The 14,048-nt window shown below is 39.6% G+C and overlaps 1 protein-coding gene across 1 annotated transcript; it reads left to right on the top strand.

The window, feature by feature from the left end:
• The first annotated feature begins 728 nt into the window (after positions 1 to 728).
• Positions 729 to 13,501, top strand: SFRP4 (secreted frizzled related protein 4). Its single transcript, XM_075212566.1, has 6 exons — positions 729 to 1,675; positions 2,375 to 2,455; positions 2,688 to 2,753; positions 9,148 to 9,346; positions 10,735 to 10,798; positions 12,351 to 13,501. Exons 1-6 carry the CDS (start codon positions 1,243 to 1,245, stop codon positions 12,528 to 12,530), a joined length of 1,023 nt encoding a protein of 340 aa, XP_075068667.1. The 5' UTR covers positions 729 to 1,242; the 3' UTR covers positions 12,531 to 13,501.
• Positions 13,502 to 14,048: the final 547 nt, after the last annotated feature.

Genomic DNA, 14,048 nt, shown 5'->3' with positions numbered 1-14,048 from the left:
CAGCATACCCTTCCAGCAATAAGCTGCTATATATTGGCAAAGCATGCTGGGGCTTGTAGTTTCACAACACCTGGAGTGCCACAGGTTAGCCAAGCCTGATTTTTGGTGACTGTTCTGCCCAATCTAAGGGGCAGGTCAAGACTGTATATTCTTTATACACATACTGCATTCTTTATATACTACAGTAAGGTGCTAGCTGTCCTTAGTGGACTGACCACTCCCCCTCTAGTGTCTGGTCCCGCCTCTATGATGGCTGACCACACCCCCTCTGGTGGGCCCCCAGTGTTGCAGTCCCCCGGTGGGCCCTTCATGCCCCAGTCCGACACTGGGGGTGGGTGTCGGTGTATGTTACAATTGCTTTTATTTATAAACAAATTATTTCAAGTGTGGCCCATTAGAAATTATATTAAAGCACATCTCCTTCCTTTTGTTTAAAAAAAAAAAGCCCAATTAAAACACCTGAATGTAGCAGTATTGCAAAAGTGCACTCTTTACAAACAGCACATGAAATGGCCAACTGTCTACAGTACTTGCATATATGTACACATGAGATCTGAGCAGCACTTTGTAATGTGTCGCATAAGATCAGCTGTGCGTCCCTCTTGTGGTAAACCGGGGTATGAGAGACGATTTACACGGTCTTCTGCTCGCTCTTGAAAAATGAGGGAGGAGAGAACGCTGCGAGATGATATCGCAGATTATATACTCTGTTATTATAGGATCGTTTTATTTTTCTAAGCTTTTTTCTGCTGGTGTAAGATCTGCAAAACGGGAACAGGTGAACGAGACATCTCTGTTTTTATCTTACTGCGCCGTTGAAGAAAAGAAAGTTAGGAGGAGGAGGAGGCGACTAATTTATCTTGGAAATTAAAGTGAAATTTAGTGATGTCGCCCTGGGATTAAACGAATAGGGATGATGTAACTGTGTCTGACAAAGGGGAAAAAATGAATTCTGTAGTCATCTAAAAAAATAGAAGTGATGCACGTCACTTGTGGCACTGCTATAAAGGTAGTTGTACAATGTCCACGCTTATCTACAGTGGAGCCTGGGAAGCTGAAGGGAAGACGGTTCTCAGCCTCTAATCTATTACTGACATACCCGTGCAAGGAGCAGTCCGATATCGCTATTTAAATGTTCTCATCAAGTTGTTCGTGAATTATTCGCTACAAACTAACCTGTTTAGCCTACATCTTAGGGTGGTAGACGTGTTTGTGTGAGCTAATAAGTGTCCCACTGCAAAGATGCTGCTAGTTATAGCTGTCCTTTGTGTATTGGAGATGGGAGTTCATTCAGCCCCCTGTGAAACCGTCAGAATCCCCATGTGTAAAGACATGCCTTGGAATATTACAAGAATGCCCAACCACCTGCACCACAGCACTCAGGAGAACGCTATTCTGGCAATTGAGCAATACCAGGAGCTAGTGGAATATAACTGCAGTCCTGTGCTGAGTTTCTTTCTGTGTGCCATGTATGCACCTATCTGCACACTGGAGTTCCTTCATGACCCAATCAAACCCTGTAAATCGGTGTGCCAAAGATCTAAGGATGGATGTGAGCCCATCATGAAGAGATACAATCACAGCTGGCCAGACAACCTAGCATGTGATGACCTTCCAGTTTATGACCGTGGAGTGTGCATCTCTCCTGAAGCCATAGTTACTGATATCTCTGAAGGTAAAGGGAGAAGATGTTCTAGGACTGGGATTGTAATTAACTCCTTAAAACTTAATTTTTGTGTTTAAAGATACTGTTTCACTGAATTGTTCCAACTATTACTTAACCCTATGTATTAACATAACATTTCATACTTTGATTAATTTGTGCTAACATAGACATAGCAATATTGTTGACATTGTAAAATGTGTATAGGTGGCACCTTCTTTTTAACATAAGCTGACTGAAAAAAAATCACTATAAGTTATTTTTATATCTCTATTTCAGTTCTGTTTGTTACAGAACATACATTTCTGTAAAGTTGAAAGTATGTGCTAATGAGAGAACATTACTTTAGCACCTGTTTAAATAACTGGATCAGCTAAAAAGGAAACTGTTTGGACCATAAGTTTTTTCAGTTTTGTTTTTGTTTAGCTTGGACACCTTAAATTAAAACACTCCATGTAATGGATTCGTTTATAAAGTTATGCAACTTTATTTAAATATAAAAGTGTCATTAAAACAATAATGTAAAACAGCCATGAAAAACACACGTTCCTAGGAAAGATTTATTTAAGACTACTAAAAGTATTTATATTGCAGATGTGAAGAAATCATCTTGTCCCGTTCAAGAGGTGTATGTAAAGACTCAAGTTACGCCTGGTGTGTTTGGCATAGTGCAGTTATTTTCATTGGCAAATGATGGCTTGTTCTTTTTAGATATAAAGTGGATGGAGTTTACACAAGATGTCATAGTCCCAGAAAGACCAAGAATGAATCACTGCAAAAGTTTAAACATGGGTAAAGTCTGTATTTTCTTGTGATAACTGATACAGTATTATTTATCCTAATTTGTACCACATGCAGGCCTGTCAGATGTGTCTAATATATTCTGGATTACATATTTCATCATTTACCAGTCACTCCTGAGTAGTTGTGCAAAATACATTTATTTTTTTCATTACTTAAGTAGCATTCAATTCATGGATGGTTCATTATGCTACTTCATGGACTTTGTTTTTCATCTTTACAGATCGCTGCAAATGCAAAACAATTAAACCTACCCTAACAATGTACCTGACAAAAAATTACAGCTATGGTAAGTGAATTAACTTTTGATACCAACACAGTACATACAGGGGCAAAACTTAGAGTAATATGGTGTTTCAGAAAAGCAATTGCGTTTGTCCTAACAAGCAATAAGGTATTATCTTTACAATGCCATATAGGCATTATATTGGCAGGACCGGCGCATGCCTCATGGATGCCCTAGACATGCCCCCCCCCCCCCCCTCCATCTCTCCATCCCTGCATAGGTTAAGTTCAAAGGGACTTTTGGCCATGTTAGCTGGTCATTGAATTAGTTGTTATGTCATTTTGACAGAATGACTCTAGCTTATGATAAGTACCTAAGTGCTTGTGTGTAGAGATCTTGTGCTCTAACATGTTATCTAATATTGAACATAGTGTGCCTGATTCAATAAGGAACGCAAAGTGAACACAATTTGTGTTTTTTTTAAAACATACGGAGAATGCATACAGGTACGCCCGTACTCAACAACAAGAGGATCTCAAGAAATGTTTCTAGTTTAAGAAGGATCTAAGTATGCTCTGCCTATACGGCACTTGCCTACGCAGATAGACACAACACACTGCAGGATACGCACAGTGCATATGTATATATAAAGTCCTATCTGAACGCACAGATAATAAAAAAATATTAAAGACATTAACACTTATTGATAAAATAATCATTAATAAAAATGATTGAAAAACAAAAATGTTGTTATCTTTCCCCAGCATGAAATACATATATCAAAATGTTATTAATGCCTGCTGTACATAAAATGCATTTTTACAGTTGATGTTGATGGCAAACACAGGTTCTAGTATGAATACGTGACTGTTATCACTATCACTTACACTTCCACTGTAGCTGGTGCAAATGATACAGCTAAAATTCACGTACCTAAAAAATGCCTAGAGATTGAGTTGGACGGATGTGCGTGCGCTCAACCTTAGCACACTCTTACGGTAGATTAACTACGCGGAGACGGCTCTTCCCTCCCCCAGTCCGTTCTTCTGTGTAAAATATGAATAGAATTGAAAGGTGCATGCACGTACAATGACATATTAAATATAAAAAAAGAAGTTGAACGGAGCAAGGGTGTTCCTTGCTACCTAAGTAAGTACAATGGTGTGTGTAGTTTTATGGAGCAGCTCCTGAGTGCGAAGTCATGTTCTAGCTTGCAAACGCGACCATCATCACTAGTAATCGCCACTTACCACTTACACGAGATGTGTAGCTAATACAAGTATTCGACAGACAAACACTTACCTTTGAGATGCCCAAAACTTGAATCGGACACTGCTGCATTTGTTGAGCTTAGCGCACCCTTAGTGTACATTGATGTGCATACGCCCCTTTCCTTGCCCGTTCCACCCATAAAATCGTAGGCTGTCTTAAGGGTCCTTTCCACTCGAAGGTGAATTGGACGTGGCTGTATTCACTGGTGTATGGTCCAATTCTGGGCATGCGCTGTGCGATTTAACAAAAATACGGCACGTATCGGCATTTACATGTCTTAATGGTTCAGGCCCATAATGTAATGAAAAGAGTCATTCTAAAGTGGTAAGAGGTTGCAGTATTATGTGCAATCTTTCTGATAAACCAAAGTGGACTTTGGTTTGCCAGTTTGTGTAGCGTATCTTGTGTGAAGTCGCTCTGTGCATGCCCAGAAAAGTGGGTGCATGCATATGCGCCCATGTAGATTTGCGTGATTCTGGCACTTATGTCTGCTTGCATCTGGATAGGTGGACCAGGGGCATTCCAATGTAGGCCGAGTACAGTAAAGGCATGTTTGCTCAATGGAGAACAGCTGAAAAGGGCAAAGATACATATGTGCCTGAGAACGCTGTATTATTTGTGGATGGTGAGGGGCGTGTGCAATTAGCAGATGATGATGGTGAAGGTCTCTTGTATTTTACTGTTTGTGAATGTGCTTCTTACGCTGATTGGCGTTTTCTTCATTGCTCAGGCGTATATCCTGCTTTTGGCCAACCATACAAGTTCACCAGTGCAGAAGCAAAGTTGTTTATGATGCTCTTCTTAAATGAGGCCCAGTGCTTTTAGAATTAATGTTGATGGGTACAATGTAGTAGCCTGTGATCTCACAGAATACATTAGGTGACTACATTTTACCATTTTATCTAAATTAAACATCCATACCACACAGATGATATTAAGGCTCATATTTCTTTATCTGAAAACTAGGATACCCTTTTCAGTAAATTGAATCATCAAAGCAAGCATCTATGTCTCTAAGGGCTATATGTTTTAAGACAAATATTTCTGGTGATGAAAAGCAAGGTCTTGAAGCTATAAGTAAAATGGAGTGGATCAGGAAATCACAATTCACAAAATGGTTTTATTTTACTAGGTGAGAACATGGAGCCTATGCACATACATATTGCTATTTTAAGTATTTTATATATTGTATTTGACTCTAAAAAAATGGTATTGCCTCAAAAATATAAAAAGGTATGTGTGATTATGCGCTCTCTATTGTAAAGTATATGGGTAATAAAAGTCACTGAGGAGTTTTGTGACCATAAAAAGCATGAGGCTGCAGATTGAGTTCTTTTGTGCAGGTCACTGAAGTCCATGTTAACTTATAATATAGCTAATAATTTACAGTAGGAATGTATTATTTCTTACACTACACAAATAATAAACGATGAAGTGATGACAGTCACATAAGTACTCATTGTTTATACCAGCAGTTACCAAACTGTGTCCTGTGGCTCCCTGCGGTGCTGTGGCAATCTCACAGGGATGCTGTGGCCAGGTCAGGAGGTAAACGAGGTAAGCAAGGCGAAGGAGCACTAAGCGCTCCCCTCTGCTTGCCATCCCCCACTTGTTCATTGGCCAAAACAAATTACATACCAGTACAGCGCCTGGCACCCTCCTCCTTGCTCATTTGCACTGACTATCGGGTGTGACGGCATAGGCCTGACATTTTCAGTGAAGATCGGCGCAGAGGGAAGCTAGAAAGAAAGAAGAGAAAAACAAGAAAACAGAAGAAAGAAGGGCAAGTAAAAGGTAAGAAATTGAAGGGAGGATGAAAGGGGCAATGTAATACAAGTGAAACTGATGATGGGGCACATGTAATTATGACAGGGCACAAGAGGTTATAAGGGGGCACAGTGTGATTGTGGAGGGGCACAGTGTGATTGTGGAGGGGCACAGTGTGATTTTGAAGGGGCACAATATGATGGAGATACATTCTCTGCATTTATGTAAACAGCCTTTATGTACATTTAATTTTTCTTCCTTTTACGGCTGTAGATGTCAATGACGAAGAGGGTCCACAGTGTGTATTACGTCTGAAAATGTCGTCGCCAGAATGCATGATTTCAAGCAAACTTAAATGCCATTTAGGGACCAATCACGCTAACATGGCTAATAAACCACGTGATTACTTCACCAGCAAGATAAAAGACTTGAAAGCACAAAAAGGTACATTTTTTAAATAAGTATTCATACCAAGCAGTGCTTTGCTAGTAACCTACAAAGTGGCATATAGAGTTGCGAAGTATAAAAAGCCTCACACCATTGCAGAAGAACTGATTTTACTGGCTGCAGTGGATATGGTCACCATTATGGTTGACAAATCAGCGGAAAAACTGCTTTCAAAGGTACCTTTATCCAACAATACCATGAGTCGCAGAATCCAACATATGGCTGAAGATCTGAATGACCAGGTAATTGAAAAAAATTAAAGGGAAGGAATTCGGGCTACAAGTAGCTGAGGCAATAGACAGTAATAAGGGTGCTCATATGATTTGCTACTCACACTTTTTTAATGGTGACAATATTGTGGAAGACCTTCTCTTTTGTAAATGTATCACTGCAGGAACAAAGCCACAATACTTGTTTCAAATAATTGACACTTTTATGAGTGAAACAAATTAGACTGGACAAAGTGCTTTGGTGTCTGTACTGATGGTGGTTGCTCTATGTCTGACTGTTGGAGATTTTCAGGCACTCATAAGAGGCAAAACTGCCGATGCACTGTGGACCCACTGCATTATCCAGAGGAAAGCCTTGCATCAATGCAACTGAGTTCTTCACTGAATGCCATCATGGAAAGTGTGTAGAAAGTGGTGCACTTCATAAAAACTCGGCCACAGAAGACAAGGTTTTAAAAAATGTGTGAGGATATGGGCTCTGAGCATACATCCTTGTTGTACTACTGTAGCCCACGATGGCTCTTCAATGCCAATGTACTTTCTTCTGTCTGAATTACGCCAGAACTCTACTCCTATCTTGTAGAAGAAGTACACGAGTGTGCAAATAACTACTTGTACTGTTTTTTTTTTTGTCCAAATTAGCATACCTGTGTGATCTCTTTGACAGACTGAATGCAATAAATCTGAATGAAGATGGTTATAATGACTGTTTCCCACTGTTGCATCAGTTTGTTACACCCAATGACGTTTACTTGACACATGAACTTAACAAAGCGCAGTAACTGGTTTGAAAAATATTTTCCAGAGCATATGGAGAAATTTGTGTATATCCAAGACCCATTCAGTACTAGGGCCCCATCCGAATTTACTTCTTCAGAAGAAGAAAAAATCATTGAGCTCTCCTGTGACAAAACTTTAAAAGTAAAATTTAGCAGCATGGGACTTGCAGAGTTTTTTATATTCATTAAAGATGAATTTCCGTGGCTAATTGATAAAGCTCCGCTAATCCCCGTTCCATTTGTTATAACATTGGAATTTTTATAACATACCTCGCTAACCGCTCCTTCTCTGTATCCACGTCCGGCTCCTCCTCCTCCTCCTACCCTCTCCCTGTAGGAGTCCCGCAGGGCTCTGTTCTCGGCCCTCTACTTTTTTCGCTCTATACTTCCTCCCTTGGTGCTCTCATCTCCTCCTTCGGTCTTCAGTATCACCTTTTTGCTGACGTCATTCAACTCTACATCTCCTCCCCTGATCTTTCTTCCACCCTCCTCTCTCGTGTATCTGACTGCCTCTCCGCCATCTCCTCCTGGATGTCTGCGCGTTTTCTCAAAATCAATATCTCTAAAACGGAACTCATTGTCTTTCCTTCATCCAGACTCCCATCCCACCATAACCTCTCTATTGTCAACAACACCACCATCTCCTCTGTCACTCAACTCCGCTGTCTTGGTGTCACCCTCGACTCCTCTCTCTCTTTTGCCCCCCATATTCACTCCCTTGCCCAAGCCTGTCGCTTCCAACTACGCAACATTGCCCGCATCCATCCCTTTCTTTCTCAGGATGCTGCCAAGACTATCATCCAAGCACTCATCAACTCCCGTCTGGATTACTGCAACCTCCTCCTCACTGGCCTCCCCCACTCACATCTCTCCCCCCTCCGCTCTGTACTCAATGCAGCCGCAAGACTCATCTTCCTCTCACGCCGCTCCTCCTCTGCCACCCCTCTCTGCCTCGCCTTACACTGGCTTCACTTCCCCTGCAGAATCCTTTTCAAACTCCTCACCACCACTTGCAAGGCTCTCTCCCACTCTACAGCCCCCTACATCTCTAACCTCCTCTCCATTCACACTCCTGCACGCTCCCTGCGTTCAGCCAATGATCGACGCCTCTCCTCCACTGTTATCACCTCTTCCCACTCCAGAATCCAAGATTTTTCCCATGCTGCCCCCCTTCACTGGAATGACCTCCCTCGTTCCATCCGCCTCTCTCCTACTCTGTGCTCCTTCAAACGTGCACTGAAAACCCACCTCTTCCTTAAACCCTACCAACCATCCGCATAACCCCTTTATCTCCTCCACTTGCTCTCTCCCTTGCCTCATCTGGCTCCCCTTGTGCCTGTTCTGTTTTCCCTCCCTTAGGATGTAAGCTCACTTGAGCAGGGCCCTCTTCCCTCCTGTCTCCTCACCTGTTCCTCTGCTCCGTGTTTATTGCTTTAACCTGCCTGGAGTTCCTGAAGTAATGGTACTTCTGTTTATTGTTTTGTACTGTTTCACCCTGTATAGTGTACTGTTTGTATGGTGTACAGCGCTGCGGAAATAAAGGATAATAATAATAATAATAATAATAATAATAACATTCATTAATAACCAAGCACATTTTTGTACATTTTGTTGTTTTATTTTGTGTGTTCTTTCTCCTGTTAATGAGTGCCGTAAATTGTGTGTGTGTGTGTCTATATATATATATATATATATATATATATATATATATATATATATATATACTGTATATTCTTTGTCCTTGGTTTTATGTATTATTTTTGTAAATAACTCGACAAGTTATTGTCCTCACCTAAATACTTATTACATTTACCTGGTAATTATTTTGACTTAGTGGTGCCTTGAAAAAATTATGAAGACCCTAAGGGTGCCTCGAACTGAAATAGTTTGGGAACCAGTGGTTTATACAGATATTAATTACAGTGATTTTAAAACTCTTTTTTAAATCATCTACTTTTTCAGTAATTCATGCAAAAGTTAAAAGTGTCACTAGAAGCAACTGCAATGAAATAACCACACTAGTTGAAGTCAAAGAGACACTAAAGTCTTCAACAACGATTCTCAGGTCCCAAGTTCCACTCATTACCAACTCATCTTGTCAGTGTCCCCAGTTACTTCCCAACCAAGATGTGCTTATCATGTGTTACCAGTGGCGGTCAAGGTAAGTGATGTCAGTTCAAATATATTACACACATTGGGGTCATTTATTACAAGCAAGTGCTGCACAGTGCAAACGGTGTGTATGAATGTCCCTCCTGATTCAGCTCAGATCAGGAGGGACTGTAAACATAACATGGTAGCATGTTGTGGCTTCAGCAGTACAAAACCCTGAAACCAAATGGTAGCTTTCAGTACTTGATATTTACATGCAAATAACTGGGAACAACAGTGCAAACTTGGAGGCATCCACTTCAGCAGAACTTTTTCAGCCCCCTGACTGGATTTTTATACCCATTTCAAGTGGCAGCAACTCAGACATATAATCTGAAACTATGTGTGCACTAAAAGCACTTGGGGCCTCATTTAGAGCCAAACGCAAGGTCCGTTTCATGGCGCATTGTGCACATTTTCACTGACACGTATGCGCAGTAAGCACCAGTTCCGTCTGCTTTTCAGACGCAGTGTACACTTGCGACAGCTTGCGCCTTGGTACGAGGGAAAGGGCGGAACACAGAGTTATGTAGGGGTGAACGTGAATAATTAAAATGCTATGGACGTCTACCCGCAAAAACAATCCTAGATGGAGTAAGACGCAGACGGAACACAAGTAAGACAGAATAAATGCGGCAGGAATGAGGTGGCGCAAGTAGTTAGCTGTGTTTACTGGTCACAGCTTGGTAGGGTATTACGAGTGGGACGCAGCTTGTGTTGCATCCCACTCGTAATACCCTACCAAGCTGCGGCCAGTTCCCGCAGCTGCTTCTGAGTTTGCATTTTAGACGCACGTTTCGTCTGACGAATGAGGCCCTTGATGTATATTTGTGTGCACTTAAAAGCAATGTTCTGAACTATTTAATTTGATCAACAAAAAACATGCATGACACATAGCCTCTTTATCCCTTTACTTAATACTGTAATAACATAGTGAACAGCTTGATTACAGTATATGTTATACTGAGCCAAGTGGGAAGTGTTTAGACATAACTTTTCAGTTGCTGGTTCAGTTCTAACGGATGTCTTTGGTCATATAATGTAGCAGTGGGGACCAGGTGTATGCAGTTTATATTTCAAAATAGGCCCTTTAGTTATTTTTGGCACATTTAACTCCTAAAAAGTCCAAAAAGGTAGACAAATTAAATGTTTTAAATTATTGACCTCTATGTCTGACATAGTGAAAGGGTTTGTGTAGGGTTTCTTAATGTTTACTTGCAATATTAAAGGGTTTTCACACCTGCGCTTGCATGGAGATTATAATTTTATCAGGTTCAGTACACATGTTATCTCTCTATTTCAGCCTTTAGATTTTGTGGATAGAATATCAAGTTAATTAAAAATGTCAGCATTTAGATTGTCTGTTAAATATTTTACAAAGGTATTTTCAATCCCTAGGATGATGCTTCTTGATGGCTGCTTGGTTGAAAAATGGAAAGACCAATTAAACAAAAGGTTCAAGGTACTGTATATATGTTATAATCTATGGTTTTGTAGGGTTATGATAGCCACATTACAGGCAAAATCCCTCTGTTAGTCCAATACCATGATAGTATATGTGTCTCCGAAATTAGGTGATAATCTTCCACTCAAAATCAATATTATCGGAGATGTTGGTAAATGCAATGGAGAAATAAAAGCTGTTTACCTGTGTGTGTCCATCTTCTCATTGCATTAACACATGACACTGGAAGTGATCTGACCTCTCAGATTTCGTCATGGGCTGAACTTGTCCAGTTTGGCTGTAGGGCTGTACAGCAGGATCACTGTGTGTGTGGCCAGCATTACATTTTGTCCACAGTTTCGTAGTGCTATCATATTATGTCAAGAACTTTAAAGCACAAGTTTATTGTAATAAGTTATATCTACATAGCAAAACCTAGATACATATGGGAAAGTTAAATATATACAGTTTAAAAAAAATCTGTAGTGATGCAATGGGAATTAATTTTGTATTGCGGCAACATTTTTTTATTTCCTGAAATTTGTAGTGCATTTTCCTTTCTTTGCGTAATCTTTTTTTTTCTGTTTCAAAATTCTTTTTCTTAAACATTACTTTATTTTGATGACACAATTTTATTGTGACTAAGTGGGACTGTTATGCCTGTAGGGAAACATTTTTGTTTTGCAAATTAGGGCATACATTCATACCGAACATAGGTCAACTGATTTGGGAAATAAGACATTTTACATGCATTCTAGTTGCCCTCCATGTGCCCCCCCACTTTAAGTACATTATGGAAACATACTATTAAACACACACACTGAGTGCGGTGATTGTGCCTGCAATTTCCTACATGTGAAAGCCAATAAGGGGAATGCTGTTCTAACTTTGGTGTGTTTGCATTTGATGCATCTATTTAAGACACAAACTTTTATTTCATTTTACAAATTATACGGTTACTACCTTCCCACCACTACATGACCCTTAATATCAAGGAAATTAAGCTGTTAGTGCTAATTACTACTCATGCTAGTAGTTTACAATCCCTAGCTTCAGGATTAACACAGTGGAAGCAGGGTGTGGCAGGTTGTGGCATTTCTATATACACCTTTGGCATACAGAAGTTTCTGGCTGTTTATGACAACCCACATAATGCATGGAGTTTATGTCTTTTTGCCTATTTGCCCCTTTAACTTGAAAGTAAATGAAGGAAGGAAGGTAGTTAGGCTATTTTAAATATCATATTATAAATTAGGAACAAGGGAGTTGGCCTTTCAAAGAGTGTCGAAGATCAAGATGATGAATGGTTAAAACTAGTTGAGGTTGAGGTTTTAGCAAGAATTACCTAATGTCTTTATCTGGGTTCATGTAAACTAGACTTAGTTTTACCTGATCAAGGGATGAGCCTTCATATGCAGCAGAAAATGTACCATCACAGTATAACTCTGGTTCTATAAATGAAAATGAAAATGAAAGAAGAACGCTTATTTTGTAAATAATGACTACAAAAAAAACTATACATATATACAATATCTAGAAAAGTAATATTGACAACTACATTCATTTTCAGAGATGGGAGCAGACTTTACAAGAGCAACAAGTGAAAACAATGCAGGAAAAAATCAAGAATGCGAGTCGAACAAGTCGTAGTGGGGCACCAAAGACAAGTCCAAAGAACCCCAACCCTCCTCCTGGGATCTCCAAGAAGAATGTTAAAACTAAGAAGGACCAAAAAGACAGGCGAGCCTAAGTTGTGCTATGTTTCCATTAAAAGACATTTTCTTTGCATGATGAGGGTCACTAGCTGGCTACAGTGGCAGAACATATTATTCCAAAACTCATCCACCTGGAAATGTTTAAGCAGTAACCTGAATTGACTTTTTATTTGCTGCACTTTACTTACCAATGTTTGCTTTTTTATACTTTGACCACTGCAAACCATGGATTTAGGGTTTGTACTAACAGAATAGAGACATTTGTATAAAGGAAATTGATGCAATTGTATGGTGAAGGGATTGCACCATATTTATCAAGAAAATGTAATTCAATGATTTTCATTAATAAGATATGTCTTTGATACTTATGGTGTAAAGAGTTTTTCCATTTTTTCCTTTGACATTGTATAAGCCTCTTATGTTGAGTGAATGAATTTATTGCACTTTTGTCTTGTGCTTTATAGATCAGCAAGCATGTGGGTATGTTCACACATGAGGTTTGAGATGTTTGGCCAACAGTTGAATATGCTTTAGCCATTAACATATTGTGTCTTACATTACAGTTTAATACTATTGTACTTCAGGCTGGACTCTGTTGTTTAAATATATTTAACAATTATGATAATAAAAATACTTCTGAAATAAAATCGCAGATGAGGAATACTTATGGTAAGTCATGTAACAGAAGGAGGATTATGTCTTTAATAGGTGCCCAAATCCAGAGCTGCCAAGAGAAATTTTGGGCTGGTGACTACTTTCACTACACAGGCAGGCTGGGGCCACGATACTTTGTACCTGCTCTCCTCTCCCTCTCTGTGCCTCTGCCTGAATCCACAATAGGCAACCTATTTGGAGACATGCATTACCAGCAAAGCCCCTTACCAGCCAATATTTATTTACAAGTGGTGGGAATCTTTGAATCAGTGGGGCATACCAGGCTGAAAAGGGCGTTACAGGGTAGGAATGAGGCGATAACATGTTGCTCACATTTAATCCTGAGATACAGAACAGTACTGTTAATAACTGGTTTTATACAAGGGTATTTTAAAGAAGCTTATCCCTGAACATTTTATTTTACCTATCTAAACCCTATTTCTAGACTAATTTATTTTAGTATTAGACAGTACCCATACTTATCTTACAATTGCATTGCGGCACTGACTGCAGAAAGTCAATTGTCTACTCCTGGATCCTAGCGCTAAACTGTAATTAATAATGTTCTGTATTGTACAGCATATTTCTTTTTGTAATTTGCTGTCACTTTATAATGAACTTTGGTAGTATGGAAGCCTGAACGTGGGAATTCAGTTAAAGGCTGGAACAGTGTAGTTTTTACTGGTAGCAGTGTCTACTGACAGCAATTGTAAAGTACTTATGGGTACGATCTATATAAAATAAAATAGTGTCTTTATTTCATCTGATGTATGTGATCTCACCTTTGTAACTAAAGTATTGACATGTTGTATATTGTATGATCATTTGCTCTCCCTTGTTTCCTACTCTTGCTTATAACAGACAAATTATTTCTTTGTACTAACATAGGAAGAACACTA

Source organism: Mixophyes fleayi, chromosome 5, assembly GCF_038048845.1.
Source record: "Mixophyes fleayi isolate aMixFle1 chromosome 5, aMixFle1.hap1, whole genome shotgun sequence".
In the NCBI taxonomy this organism is placed as follows: Eukaryota; Metazoa; Chordata; class Amphibia; order Anura; family Limnodynastidae; genus Mixophyes; species Mixophyes fleayi.
The sequence above is the reverse complement of the archived record's forward strand: the minus strand, read 5'-3'. Positions and strand labels throughout refer to the sequence as shown.

Bases quoted from the DNA above. Each gene is read 5' to 3' on its own strand.
- SFRP4 (XM_075212566.1), top strand. From the start codon at position 1,243: ATGCTGCTAGTTATAGCTGTCCTTTGTGTATTGGAGATGGGAGTTCAT. The intron at 2,456-2,687 runs GTAAAGTCTGTA...TCATCTTTACAG, and splicing joins CTGCAAAAGTTTAAACATGG to ATCGCTGCAAATGCAAAACA. The intron at 2,754-9,147 runs GTAAGTGAATTA...CTACTTTTTCAG, and splicing joins GACAAAAAATTACAGCTATG to TAATTCATGCAAAAGTTAAA.